The 14,632-nt window shown below is 57.1% G+C and overlaps 1 protein-coding gene across 1 annotated transcript; it reads right to left on the bottom strand.

The window, feature by feature from the left end:
- Positions 1–768: 768 nt before the first annotated feature.
- Positions 769–14,162, bottom strand: LOC102418452 (A disintegrin and metalloproteinase with thrombospondin motifs 17-like; the record flags this gene model as incomplete). Its single annotated transcript, XM_014450769.1, has 7 exons — positions 769–904; positions 1,440–1,599; positions 4,331–4,488; positions 6,345–6,425; positions 8,551–8,671; positions 10,803–10,930; positions 13,996–14,162. Coding segments are annotated over 7 exons (951 nt in total), but the record flags the coding sequence as incomplete, so codon positions are not given.
- Between the last annotated feature and the right edge of the window lie 470 nt (positions 14,163–14,632).

Genomic DNA, 14,632 nt, shown 5'->3' with positions numbered 1-14,632 from the left:
TCGGGGAATCGAGGAAACATTCGGGATCAAGACAACCATCCCCCCCCCCCTTTTTAACTGATTTTTAGAGAAAGAGGAAGGGAGAGGGAAAGAGAGAAACATCAATGATGAGAGAGAATCATGGATCGGCTGCCTCCTGCACGCCCCCAACTGGGGATCGAGTCTGCAACCCAGGCATATGCCCTGACCAGGAATCGAACCAGCAACCTTTCAGTTCACATATCGGTGCGCAACCACTGAGCCCTACGGGCAGGGTACACTGACTTCTTTTTAACACAGGCAGCTGACACCCCCTGAGAGTGTATGGCGAGGGCTATTTTTTCTCCACGAGATGCTATTCGTGGCCTCCAGCTAGGATTGTACATTTCTTTCCTTTTTTTTTAAAAAAAATATTTTTTGATTTATTTCAGAGGGGAAAAGAGAAAGACAGAAACATCAATGATGAGAATCATGGATCGGCCGCCTCCTGCACGCCCCCTACTGAGGATCAAGCCCACAACCCGGCACGTATCCTCGATGGAATCTAGCTGTGACCTCTTGGTTCCTAGGTCGATGCTCAACTACTGAGCCACGCCCGCCTGACGGGTTGTACATTTCCATCCCAGTTCCGGCTTAGCAGCCAGAGGTCCAGTATTCCCAGCACACAGATGCCTCAGCAGCGAGGGAAGGCGGCATACAGCGGCCTGTACCGACTGTATCACGCCGCCCCACGCACGGGCGCTGCTGCCCCGCCCCAGAGGGCCGGCGCCGGAGACGCCAGCTCCTTACCGTGCCTGGCATGGGTGTGAGTTGCACCTTCGGACCTGGGGCTCCGGGCGGCTCGCTGCGGGGCAGTCGCTGTCATTCACCAGCGTCGTGGTCTTGTTCACGATGCGCGTGCAGGACACGATGGTCCTGCGTTCCCCTGGAAACCAGCGCACAGGGAGCTGAGAGGCTGTGGCTGCCGCCTCGGGAGGGGCATTAGGTCCCGCTATGGAGGGGCCTGCAGGGGTGTCTTCTGATCAGAGATTTGTTAACTGACTGTGGTCAGGGCAGGAGAACTATCAGCTCAGCCAGGAGGGTGTCCAAGACATGGGCAAGGCAGTGCGGGGCAGGAGAAAAATTCTAGACTAGGACCAGAAAAGGCAACCGCTGCCCGGCTGGTGTGGCTCAGTGGTTGAGCATCAACCCATGAACCAGGAGGTCACAGTTTGATTACGGGTCAGGGCACGTGCCCGGGTTACAGGCTCGATCCCCAGTAGGGGGCGTGCAGGGGGCAGCAGATCCATGATTCTCTCTCTCATCGATGTTTCTCTCTCTCCCTTCCTCTCTGAAATGAACAAACACTGGTTATGTGCCCAGCCTGTCCCTCTCTGTGCCCTGACCACAGAGTGCCCGGAATCCACGTCTCCTTCCTTTAACAAAACCCCGCACCCGTGGGCCGGGACCCCGGGGCTCACCTCCTCCACACTGCACGCTGCACCCCTCCCAGCCGCTGTGGGTCCAGATGAACAAGGAATCGTGGGGTTTCTCGGGCTCGCTCTGATTCTCAGCCGTGGCGTTCACGGGGATGGTGTACTCGTAGTGAATTCCGTAATTCTGGTCATGAAATAACAACACCTGGGCGGGAGGCAAAAGAAGAGGCCGCTTTGAAACCGCGCAATAGCCCGGGGAGAGCCTTGCTGTGGGGTCTCCCTCCCGGTGGGCACGGGCTTTTAAAATAGGTTCAACCTGCCCAGCCGGGATGGCTCACTGGTTGAGTGTCGACCCAAGAACCAGGAGGTCAGGGTTCCATTCACTGTCAGGGCACATGCATGTCCATGTTGCAGCTCGATCCCCAGTAGGGGGCGTGCAGGCGGCAGCTGATCCATGATCCCCTCTCCTCATTGATGTTTCTCTCTCGCTCTCCCTCTCCCTCTCCCTTCCTCTCTCTCCAAAAATCAAACAAAAAAACCATATTCAAATTAACGTTGCAAAACAAGGCCTCATGTAGGACTTTCCAGTGGCCTGGCTGTGGGGGGTGTGTCCTCAGGGCAGGCCTAACACCAGCGGGTCCTCCCTGGGTCTAAGGCACCAGCAAGTTCACTTCCAGGCCGGGAGGTCCAGGAGAGGGGCCAGTGGGAGCTCCAGGCAGACGGTGCAGGGCCCACCTGCCTCGACGGGGGGGAAGGCCAGGTGGCAAGTGCCTGAGACGGAAGCCTCCTCCTCCCTCCCGGGGCTCCCCCTCCCCCGAGGGCTTGAGTGGGTGGGGGGTGGGGGTGGGGCGCCTCAGCAGCATAAACATCCACTTCTCCAAGAAACAGACTTGCAGGAACGCATTTGGAAACCTGCCTAGGGTGGAAAAGAAAGTAAAAAAAAAAAAAAAAAAAAAGAAAAGAAAAGAAAAAAGAAAAACCTCTTTAAAAGAGATCTTTATTATCTCAGTCTGGGAATATAAGACTGGTGAATGGGGGATCCATCTGAAACCAATTTCGTGCAATTTCGCAGCCACGTATAATTTGTGTGCAGGTCCCCGTGGCTCCCCAAGGCGTGCGTCCTGGTTTGGGGGACAGTGGCTTCTATGGACAGCCAGAGGGGCACCTCTTATTTCTAGATTTGCAAACTGGAAGTAACCAGTAACCATCATCATTCTCGAGAGAGAAGCGATTCACATTAACGAGGGCTGGGCCCGGGGCTGCGGCGGCTGCCTCTCTCTCTCTCTCTCCTCTCTCTCTCTCCGAGTTTTGTTTCTCGTGGTCGGAATGGATCCCGGCTGTGCCTCGGCCTGAACGGGCTGGCGATGCACTCGGGCCATGAAAGCTTTGAGAAGAGACGGGAAATAAACCCATCCTGGCGCCTGCTACAGGGAGCAAATGCAAGGGCGACCGGTGACATGACGGTGTCCTTGGCTTCCTCTTGCAGGCCCTCTGCATAACTGCTTTTATTTCATTATGATCCTCATTACTTTAATCCTCACCCGAGAATATTTTTCCTATTGATTTCTAGAGAGTGGAAGGGAGAGATAGAGAGAGAGAGAGAAACATCGACCTGAGAGAGACACATCGATTGGTTGCCTCCTGCACATGCCCCTACCGGGGCTAGGACACCGGCAATTCAGGTATGTGCCCTTGACCAGGAATCGAACCCGCGACCATTTGGTCTGCAGGTGGATACTCTAACTACTGACCAAACAGGCCAGGGCTACGTTTATTTTGTTTTATTTTATTTTATACATTTTTGTTGCATTCAGGGCTCACAGGCAGAGCTGTCCCTGCAGTGCTTTGATGTTCTTAAAAAGGATGCATCAGCCTAGCTGGTGTGGCTCAGTGGGCAGAGCGTCAGGCACAGACTGAAGGGTTGCGGGTTTGGTTCCGGTCAAGGGCATGGATCTCAGTTGCAGGCTCCATGCCCAGCCCTGGTTGGGGCATGTGTGGGAAGGAACCAATCAAAGTGTCTCTCTCACATCGATGTTTCTCTCCCCCCCCCACCCCCTCCAATCTCCCTAAAAAAATCCGCAGGTGAGGATTAACCAAAATAAAAAGGATGCATCAGCAGGTGGCCCCTGGGTTGGGTGGCGTCCTCCCCGACAGGTAAGACAGGACCCCACAGGTGTCTGAGACCACCCGGGGAGTCGACATTCCCGTAGAACCTGGGCCTCCCCCACCCCCAGTTCCCGGATGCCTGTTGCAAGGCGAGCTTGGAAAATCTGAGCACTGTTGGTTTGGAAGGAAGCGGAGTCAACAGCTCCTTTCCAAAAGGTAATTTCCAGTGTGGACACACACACCGAGGGGAGGGGCGGGCCGGTGCCGTCTGATGTGCAAACACAGACTTCGCGCGGGCCGGCTGCTGAGTGGGCCAAGTCTCCCTGGCGGCCCCAGGGCTGCGCGGCTCCTTCCTGGAGGCAGTTCCGTTTAAGAAGAGGTGGGAGCTCTGCCAGCGAGGAGCCGGGACGACGTTCTGAGAGGGGAGAAATCCGAAGCATGCCCAAAGAGATGAGATAAGAAAAGATGGAGGCCGGCCGGCGTGGCTCTGTGGCTGAGCGTCGACCTATGACCCAGGGGGCCCCGGTTTGTTTCCCAGTCAGGGCCCATGCCTGTGTTGTGGGCTTGATCCCCAATAGGGGGCGTGCAGGAGGCAGCTGATCCCTGATTCTCTCTCCTCATTGATGTTTCTCTCTCTCTCTCTCTCTCGTCTCCTTCCTCTCTGAAATCAATAAAAACATATTTAAAAAGAAAAGAGAAGATCAAGAGAGAGCCTTGAGCTGCAGGTGGCCAGGTAAGCCACCAGGAACCAGTGCACCTGCCCGCCACCCACACCCCCAGGAAGAAGTAGACGGGGGGGGGGGGGGGAGGGGGTCCTCTCCGAGCCTTACCATCAAGTGCAGGGGAATTTTGGTCGGTCCCTTGGCAGAAATTTTCTCCCACAGGCCCCTGCGGACGTAGCGGACTGTGGTGCCGGCGATCTGGAACTCTCCGGGGAGCTCGATCTTCCAGTCGCTATTGATGGACCTCCTACTGGAGTCTTTGAGGGCTGGCAAGAGAACGGACAGCATGGAGTGGAGGCCACGCAGAACACCCGTACAGAGCAACCCGACAACCCAGCCTTCCCTCTCCTGGGTATAGACCCCCCGAAAAACTCAAAAACGAAAAAAATCAATAAAAACATTAAAAGAAAAAAACAAAACAAAAAACAGGGAATCCTGGAGGGACCTGGTTCTGTCTGTGATGAATGTCTGGGCTCTGATTAGCTGGGAAGAACAATTTCATTTTCAGGCTCCACCGGGGTCAGAGGTCAGCCGTTTTATTTGTATTTATTTTTTAAATATGTTTTTATTGATTTCAGAGAGGAAGGAGGAGGGAGAGACTGAAACATCTATGATGAGAATCATGGATTGGCTGCCTCCTGCACACCCCTTACTGGGGATTGAGCCTGCAACCCGGGCCTGTACCCCGACCGGAATAGAATCTGGGACCCTTCAGTCCCCAGGCCGACGCTCTATCCACTGAGCACACCAGCCGGGGCAGGTCGGACATTTTAAATCGCCGTCTGAGAAACAGCAGGGCCTTTGTGTATTTTGTTGAGGAGCCATCAGGAGCCTCTTAACGATGAGAGGAACTTCCCACAGAAGGGAGGGTGGGTCCCTGCTCTCCTCACCCCCCTGGCGGGGCAGACAAAACCTCCTCCAGGGCCGAGAACCTGAGGTCACGTGATGCATGTCTGTTTCCCAACTGGGCCCTCGTTTCTCTGTGCAGATATTTACATGCTGTCTGTGGACACCGGGCATGGAGGGAAAGACCGTGAGCCACGCTGGGCAGTGTGGAGGGGGCCTCCCTGGCCGGGAGGGCAGGGCTCCTCGTGAGCGCTGGCTGCAGGCCCATGTGGGGGTCTGACCCCGTCCCCCCCACCCGTGGGGCTGTGCAGGAGCGGGCTCCTCGCGTCTCTCCCCTCCTGGGTTGCACTGGAAGGCTTGACCCGCAGTCAACCCACTTCTAATCCTGGCGCCGCGTCAGCGCCTTTTATTTCCACCCGGGGCCCGCCAGGCCTGTTCTGAGCCGTGAACGCGAAACTGCAGAGGCATTTCCTGTTCCAGGTGGTTTCGAGCCGCGAGCCAGGCGCGTGGCTGAGAGGAAGGGGGGGTGAAATTCCTCGGAAATCGTTCCCAGCAAATGCGAGGGGGAGCTCAGGGCTCCACCGGTTTGACTTCCAGAGCGCCCGGCCCTGGTGCCCAACATGGCTGGTGTGCACTAAACCTTAGAAACGTCACGAGCGTGGACCACTCCGGGCTGGCCCTAGTGCATACCCCAGGCCCTGGAATCCTGGGGTTCTGGTTGGCAGAGGAGATAAGGGGACCAAAGCAGGCCAGGCTGGCGTGGTTCAGTGGTTGAGCATCGATCTATGAACCAGGAGGTCACGGTTTGATTCCCGGTCTGGGCACATGCCCGGGGTGTGGGCTCAATCCCATGTGGGGTGTGCAGGAGGCAGCCGATCCATGATTCTCTGTCATCACTGATGTCTCTCTCCCTCTCCCTCTCCCTTCCTCTCTGACATCAATGAAAGTATATATTTTTGAAAGTCCATTTCATGTGGGAATTAGAAGCTGAGCGATCTAATGGACCCTGACATCCTGCTGCCCTTTTCACATTTCCAGGGAAAAGCAGAGGTAATGTCCCCCATGTTGCTCACTACCCGGGACTGGGGTCAGTTGAGCGATGGCGCTGGGAAGTCCCGGCAGCCAGAACCATGAGTCCTTCTATCACGACACCTAAGATATGAGTTTGACACCGATGTCCTGGGAGAATGCTGCTGACCCGATGACCAGCCCACCCCGTCCTCCGCCTCCATCCTCAGAACAGACATGGCGAGTCAGATCATTGTTTTGGCGTTACCTAGGAAACTGTGGGCGGGTTTGTCCTCCACCACGCGGATCCTCCGAGCTCCGGCGGGAATGACAGCGGCTTCGATATAGCCTGTGGTGACGGATAACATGCGTGAACCACGCCTGCCCCATCTCCCACCAAAGTCCCCTCTCCCCCCTCCCCCGTAGAGATTTCAGAGCTGATGGGAGGTACAGCTATGACAAGTGTCAATCACAGAGCGTTCTTGTATGGCCAGAGCCCCTGGGTTGCCGAATTCCAGAGCAGCACTTACTTACTTGCACGAGTGATGGGTTGAACTATATCCCGCTCCCCACCCCCCAATTCATTGGTTAAAGTCCTAACCCCCGGGACTCAGAACTCGACCTGATTTGGATTCGCGTCACTGAAGATGCAATTAGTTCAGATGAGGTCTTTGTTATATTTTTAAAAACAGAATAGACTGTTTAAGAAGGTTTCTCTTTCAGAACAAAACGCAAAGGGGTGCAGAGCTCATGGGTCACCATGGGGGGGGGGGGAGGGTGGTTCCCGTGGACACCAGTGGCTGGTGCTAAGGCCTGCGTGGACTAAAGGCCATAACGTCTAAATGGCGGTTTAATGAATGATGTGAAAGCCTCGTACGGAGAGCTTTCAAAACCCCCATTCAAACCACTTCGCTGTGTCACCTCCACCGAAGGCGGAGCCCAGCCCTGAGGACAGCAGTGTGATGGCCAATTCGAGCCGATTCCTTCACAGAGGAGCTGCCGGGGCCTGGATCGGTTCAAGGCTGGGAGGCGACAGGCCAGAGGGTCACGCTACCTCCACGCAGCCCTGCAGGACACGGGAGGAGGGCGTCCCGGAGGACATGGACGCTGTCCCCGTGGGGGGCTGCTCAGAATTCCCAGCTTCAGTATGGAAGGTAAGAGGACCCAGAGGAGGTCAGACAAGGGTCAGGATTTCTCAGAACCGGGCAGAAAGCCTGCGCCCGACTGCTTTTCATCTCCGGATGGTATTTCTCTGTGATAGTCACCCTCGAGGGTGATAACATTCCTCCTGGGCGCTGGGCAGAGATGAAAGGTGCCTCCCTGTCTGAGCTGACAGAATCAGCCGGTCCGTCAGCCACACTTGGCGCCGGAGATGTCACATGACCTGGGGGAATCATACTATTTCGAAGTTGGGTTCCTCCTTCAACCTGAAATGCCCTGCCCCACCCCCACTGACAGTTAATCTCTAATTGACCATTTTAAAAAAAAATTTTTTTTAAATTGATCTCAGAGAGGAAAGGAGAGGGAGAGAGAAACAGAAGCATCAATGATGAGAGAGAACCATGGACCGGCTGCCTCCTGCACGCCCCCTAGTGGGGATCAAGCCTGCAACCTGGGCATGTGCCCTGACTGGGAATCGAACCGTGATCTCCTGGTTCATAGGTCGACGCTCAACCACTGAGGCACGCTGCCTGGACCACCTCTACTTGTTCTTTAGGGCGTAGGGGTGCCCTCATCTGCCCGCAGCCGTGAGGGAGGCGCCCTGCAGCACCCCTCATACATGCACTCAGGCTGTTTGCTGGGGGTCCCCTCCCTGGACTTGGTGACAGCTGCATTTTCCTTCTGCACACCTCCTGCCTCTAACATCGTCGTCATGCTGAGTCAATGTGCATTGGATGAAAGGCTCATGGGCAACCGTGGCTCAGTGGTTAAGCATCAACCTATGAACCAGGAGGTCACGGTTCGATTTCCAGTCAGGGCTGCGGGCTCAATCCCCAGTAGGGGGCGTGCAGGAGGCAGCCGATCCATGATTCTCTGTCCTCACTGATGTTTCTCTCCCTCTCCCTCTCCTTTCCTCTCTCTGAAATCAATAAAAACATATTTTTGAAAAAAAAAATCAATGGAAAAAATATCCTTGGGTCCCGAGGATTCACAACAACAAAAACATCTGAAGCGGCTCAGTGGCCAGTGGCTACGAGACTGGATGGAGCCGCCTGGCTTCCCTCAGTCCCCTCAGGAGCCGGGGGGCAGCACGGATTCGCACACAAGCCGCCTGCCTGACAGACCGGACGCCGGCGTCACTGTGGATAAGACGCCTTTCTCTGCCTTGCAGAAGCTGTGACACGGAGTCCCAGGTCACCCTCGCGATGACCCACCAGCCCTTCCATACGAAACGCGGGGAGGGCACGCGATTGCTGGCTTGGGGGCCAGGGAAGTAAGACGTCCGTAGAACACAGGCTTGCGCCCGCACTCACCTGTCCCCCGGGAGTGGCTGAAGTCGCCCTTGACCACGCGGCAGGTCTTGCCGTCCCCGCTGCACACCCCGCACCGGTCCTCTTTGGCCGCCGACCCGATGATGCCGTCGCAGCCGATTTTCTAGGGGACCAGAGAGCTGGGTTAGCCTGGGTTCCCGTCTCACAAAGGTCTGTCACGTGATGCTGGAGGCCCCTATACTTTCAGAGGCCCGAGCAAATAGGCTAATTTATTTTAAGACCAGAAGATCAAAGAATGAATGGGATCCAGCCTGCGTTATGTTCGGCAGGACACCCACCTCACGGCCGAATATAATCTTGCGGGTTTGACAGAGAAGGGGGCCCAGGAAGACAGCCGTGCTCCCAGCCCAGCCGGCGGGGCTCAGTGGGTTTTATTTTTCCGGCTGGAGGGAGAGCACGTGCTTTCTGTAACGTAACAGCCATCGTGCAATGACAGCCGCGTTCTCTCTTCCATCAGAGGGACGCCACCGACTCCTTATTTTCATTTGGACTGAAGACTTTCAGGCCGGTGGTACCAGGCCTCGACCGGCAATTCCTGGGCTCCCAGTTAGTTCTAACAATTCACAGCCCTCGCCTATTTTTTTTTAATGTATATTTTTATTGATTTCAGATAGGAAGAGAGAGGGAGAGAGAGAGAGAGAGAAACATCAATGATGAGAGAGAATATGGATAGGCTGCCTCCTGCACGCCTCCTACAAGGGATCGAGCCTGCAACCTGGGAATGTGCCCTGACCGGGAATTGAACCGTGACCTCCTGGTTCCTAGGTCGAAGCTCAACCACTGAGCCCGGCCAGCTGGGCTCGCCTTCCCCTTCTCGACTTTCCCCTTGTTTGGTTAAAGGCCACGCCATCTCTCCGAGAACGGGCGCCTGGAAAAGAACATTTCTGAGTTCTCCCGTATCTCAACGTTCCTTTATTTTGCTCCCATGCTTGGTTGCTGACTTGGCAGCAGAATTCTAGAATCCTGCAGGAGTCTATAATTATCTCCGTTTCTTCTGCCAGGGTGCGTTTTCCTGTGTGTTTTTCTTGGTCTTTCTCGGGCCGGCTGCTGCTTTTCTTCAAACAGCAGGTCATCTCTGGTTGACCGCTCGCATTTGAGAAGGAGGCACGCAGGAAGACCCACCCGGGGAGCTAGACTTGAGGGCGGGGGTGTCGCGTGGGGGGCTTCCACTCCGGTGAGTGCCGTGCTCAAGCGCTGAGCCCCGCGGGCCGGGCCCTCCCTCCTTTCTCTTTCTCTGTCTCCTTCCGTGGCATTTATCACTGTTCCAACGAGTCACAGACATGCACCATCAGGATGGGTTTGGGGACTATATCCCAGTGGGTGGGGCAAGTCCCCAAAAGCCAGGCATCGGTATCCCTGGGGTACCATTTGCAAAGGCACCTGCTTCGTTCTGTATCTTTTGTCTCGAACCAGAGCAGAGCTTGTCCAAAAACATACGCTCACCTACACCTCCCACCCTCACCTCGGCATGGCTCTTCCCTTTGTCATCACGTCTCAGGTTATTCAAACATTTTTTAACATTTAAACACTACGAGACCTCTATCCTTTCAGCCACCTCGACTCCGAGGTGGTAGCCAGGGGAGCCTGCAGGAGGGGGTACCAGCCTGCAGGTGGGAGGCAGCACCCTGGCACCTTCTTAAGAAAACCCATTCCTCGGCCCGGCCAGCGTGGCTCGGTGGTTGAGCAGAGCGGTCGACCCATGAACCAGGAGGTCACGGTTCGATTCCTGGTCAGGGCACACACCCGGGTGGCGGGCTCCATCGCCCGTGTGGGGCATGCAGGAGGCAGCCGATCCATCAATCGATGTTTCTCTCTCACTGATGTTTCTATCTCTCTCCCTCTCTCTTCCACTCTCTCTAAAATCAATAAAATATATATTTTTAATCCTCACCAGAGGATATTTTCCCAGTGATTTTAGAGAGAGTGGAAGAGCGAGTAAGACAGAGAAATATTGGTGTGAGAGGGACACATTGATTGGTTGCCTGATGCTCACTCCTTGACCAGGGCTGGGGAGGAACCTGCAACCGAGGTATGTGACCTTGACCGGAATCGAACCCGGGACCCTTCGGTCTGCAGGCCGACATTCTATCCACTGAGCCACACCAGTCAGGGCAATAAAAATATATTAAAAAAAAAAGAAAACCCACTCCCCCAGGTCTCCCTAGGCCCCGCCCACGCCGAGCCCCTCTGAGGAGGGCGAGCCGCCCGCCGAGGACACACAGAGCACACGTCACCTGGCACCTGCCGTGCACGCAGAGGTCGGTCTCGTAGGGCCCGCAGGGCGTGCCGTCCAGGACCCTGTCGGCCACCAGCAGCGGGGACTCCTTCCCCAAGGGCGAGCAGTACAGCTCACACGGCTTATCTGGGGAGGGAAGGGGGTGAGCGTCGGCATGAGGAGGGCCATGCGGGGCGCGGGGGATTGCTTTGCAAAGGGACCGCGAGAGGAACATGGACGCCTGCGTGCTCTCTCCACCGGAGTCTCCCTAGGGGGCCTCCCGGGGGCCTGGGAGCGAGGGTGGGGCTGACAGGGCCGCAGAGGACTGGACACTGAGCCGGAGGGTTCCTGCTACAGCAGATACGCTCGCACCCAGCGCCCGGGCTTTCGTGAACGAGTGACGGTCACTGAACGGCCACTGTGCTCAGCTGCTTTCCGTGGCTGGTGTCCCGTGGCACCCTGATCCACGCCCTCGGTGGAAGGCTTGTCTTAGGAGGCTAGAGGGGAGTGTCCTAAGGTTATAAGGAAGAGTCCTTTGGCTAAAGCAGTTTGAAAACAGTGAATTTTTTAAAAAAAAATTTTTTTTTAAATTTTTATTAATTCCAGAGATAGGAAGGGAGAGGGAGAGAGAGAAACATCAATGATGAGAGAGAATCATGGACCGGCTGCCTCCTGCACGCCCCCTACTGGGGATCGAGCCCGAAACTCGGGCAGATGCCCTGACTGGGAATCAAACCGTGACCTCCTGGTTGATAGGTCGCCGCTCAACCACTGAGCCACACGGGCCGGGCGGGCAACTTCCCTCTGTTTTGTTAAGCAGCTCCAGCTGGCTTCACGGAGCTGGAGTGACAGAGCCCTCACCGTCACACCCGCCTGGTCCCCTGGGGGGGCTCTGACCCGGAGGGGTTCAGCCGTGCCGGGGAGACGGAGCTGGAATGTGCCTCTCGGCCTTTGCCAGGCCCTCCGACGCCCCAGCGGGCGCGTGGCTTGCTGGCCCGGCCGGGGAGGCCTGAACTCGGCAAGGTCTGCGCTGCGATGAGATTCCGAGGGGAAGGCAGAGACGGGGTGGGCTGGGCCCTGGGCCACGTCCACGGGTTCTGTCTGAAGGCTTTTCCACGGAGAAGCCCTTTCTAAGGAGCGTCTTTGTCTCCTGCGGGAGGCGGGAAGGGCTTGTGGTCCCGAGTCCTCCCTTGGAAAATCTACCTCTGCAAGAATTTCCTTGTTTTCCTTTTTCTTTTTCCTCCGTTCAAGAAGAGAAAACAGAAAAAAAATATCACTTCTCCCTCCCTGAACTGTGCGTCACCGGCCAAAGAATTCCGCCGCGATAGCAGAGCTATGAATAGGGCGGTCAGGACGGGCTCCGAGGAGCCGAGCCGGCCGGGCCCTGTGGAAAGCGGCTTTGGAGAGGGACGCTGACACGCTGCCCTCCCTCCCTGCTCAGGTCGGCCATTTAGGAGCTGGTCTTTCTCCTCTGAAACGCTCATCGAGGAGGGCTGGCTCCTGCTTCCGTCTGAGAAGGAAATGAAACCGCATCTGCGGGAAGGCCTGAGAGTCGCCCCCAGCGGGGAGGTGGTCCCTGCAAAGCCCTGAGCTCCAGGTCTCTCCGTCCAAGGCGAAATGCTGACTGTACCCCGGCTTCCTTATCCAAGACGGTGGCCTTATTAGCGTCCGGCCAGCGTGGCTCAGTGGTTGAGTGTTGACCTAGGAACCAGGAGGTCACGGTTCGAATCCCCGTCAGGGCACATGCCCGCGATGCAAGCTCCATCCCCAGCAGGGGGCAGGAGGCAGCCGATTCATGATCCTCTCTCATCATTGATGTTTCTCTCTCTCTCTCTCTCTCCCTTCCTCTCTGAAATCAATACAAATATATTAAAATAAATAAATACGATGGCCCCTTTCAGGTCAAAGGCGGAGGCGCTCATCATTTCTTGCTTTGGGAGAAAAAACACGCCAAAAAGCGAGTGGGTGGAACCATCCGAAGGCAATGAATGAGCTTCCCCGAGGAGCCCCCTGCAAGGCCCCCGGAGGGGGGTCTGGGCAGAGGTGGCTCCCAGCTCCTGCGACGTGAAGGCAGCCGAGGAGGTCAGCCCTCCAGCAGCGGTTAGAAGTGAAGCGGGAGTGTGATCGGGACTTGGAGAAATGGGTGGAAAAACAGACATTTCAGTGGGATTTCTGCGTTTGCAGAAACGAGGCCGGAGAACTGCAAACCAAAGCAAGAGGCGAAGGAGAGGAAAACAACCCCGTGCACATAGCGGAGTGGAGCGGAGGGCGGGGCGAGCCCCTTGGACGTGACCTCCTCCTGCTCCCGGGGAGTGGGAGAGGCCCGACCCAGGCCTCGGAGTCCTGGCCGATCTGTGGGCCTGGCTGAAGGTTTGCGAGCCCGGCCTCCCTCCTGACTAGGGATCCAAGTGCACCCGGGGCTGCTGGGAGCCTCCTGCGTTTTCCTGCGTCCCAGGCACGGCCAGGCAGAGGGCAGTGAGAGTCTGTGCGTGCAGCTGCCCACACCTCCCGGGAAGGCGGGCTCCCCTCCCCCTTGCCTGAAGGGGAAGCCGAGGTACAAAGGCTCCACGGGGTTGGCCCTGGCTGGTCTGGCTCAGTGGGTTGAGCGTTGGCCTGCGGACTGAAGGGTCCGGGGTTCGATTCCAGGCCCGGGTTGCAGGCTCAATCCCCAGGAGGGAGTGTGCAGGAGGCAGCCGATCCATGATTCTCTCTCATCATTGATGTTTCTCTCTCTCTCCCTCTCCCTTCCTCTCTGAAATCAATAAAAATAAAAAATTTACAAAAAGACTAAAAACCACCCCAAAATGACCCAGGAAATTGCAAGGGAGCGTCAACACTGGAAAGGGAGGCAGCGGACGCCCACTGTCCCGGCCCCGCACAGCCTCCCTCTCCACACAGTCGGCCCTGGGCCCTGGAAGCAGGCAGCAGGCTGCGGGTACCCCCCCCCCACCTCCCCCCGCTTGCTGCAAATGGGGGTGCGGGAGGCCTCTGGGCTGCTGCCTGCCTCGCAGCTGCTCTCGGGAAGTGGCACAGAGCTATGTCGTCCAAGGCCAACCCCAGGCTCACGCCGTGGGTCCCTCCCAGGCTGACTGGGCAGGAGGACTGGGGCACCCTTCGGGGTGGACTGCGGGTGGGGGCGCCCCCTGGGTTTCCCCGGAGGTGTGAGGTTCCTGGGGAAGGAACGGAGGGAGAGGACACGCCATGTTCCTTACCGTCCACCACCACTGCCGTCAGCAGGCCCTTCTTCTTGCTGCTCAGCCGGTCGTGCGTCTGGCACTGCTGGTCCCGGAAGCTGGGCAGGCCCTTGGGGCAGGGCGGGTTCTCGCAGACCGCGTGCTCCACGCTGGCGCCCAGGCAGTGCGCGCCTCCGGGCCCGGGGCTGGAGGGGAGAGACCGGCCCCCGAGTTAACCAGACCCAGGGGGTGCTCCGTTTTCGCCTCTTTCCCAGGAGTGGGAGGGGCCGGGCGAGGCCTCCCAGCACCCCCTCTGCTCACACACCTCCCATCTCGGCAGCCCCAGCCCCACATGGACGGCGTGTGAGTGAGCCCTCAGGGAAACGCATCCGGAGGCTGCAACGTCATCTGGACACGCAATGTGGTGAGTACCGGTTAGCAAGATCCACCCACTGTGCCTTTCATCTGCACTTAAAACTTAGCCATCAGGCCCGGCCGGCGTGGCTCAGTGGTTGAGCATCGACCTGAGAACCAGGAGGTCACGGTTCCATTCCCAGTCAGGGCACATGCCCGGGTTGCGGGCTCCATCCCCAGTAGGGGGCGTGCAGGAGGCAGCCGATCCATGAGTCTCTCTCATCATGGATGTTTCTCTCTCTCTCTCTCTCCCTTCCTCTCT

Source organism: Myotis lucifugus, unplaced genomic scaffold (assembly GCF_000147115.1).
Source record: "Myotis lucifugus unplaced genomic scaffold, Myoluc2.0 scaffold_3645, whole genome shotgun sequence".
Classification (NCBI taxonomy): domain Eukaryota; kingdom Metazoa; phylum Chordata; class Mammalia; order Chiroptera; family Vespertilionidae; genus Myotis; species Myotis lucifugus.
Note: the sequence above shows the minus strand (reverse complement) of the source record. Positions and strands in the feature narration are given on the sequence as shown.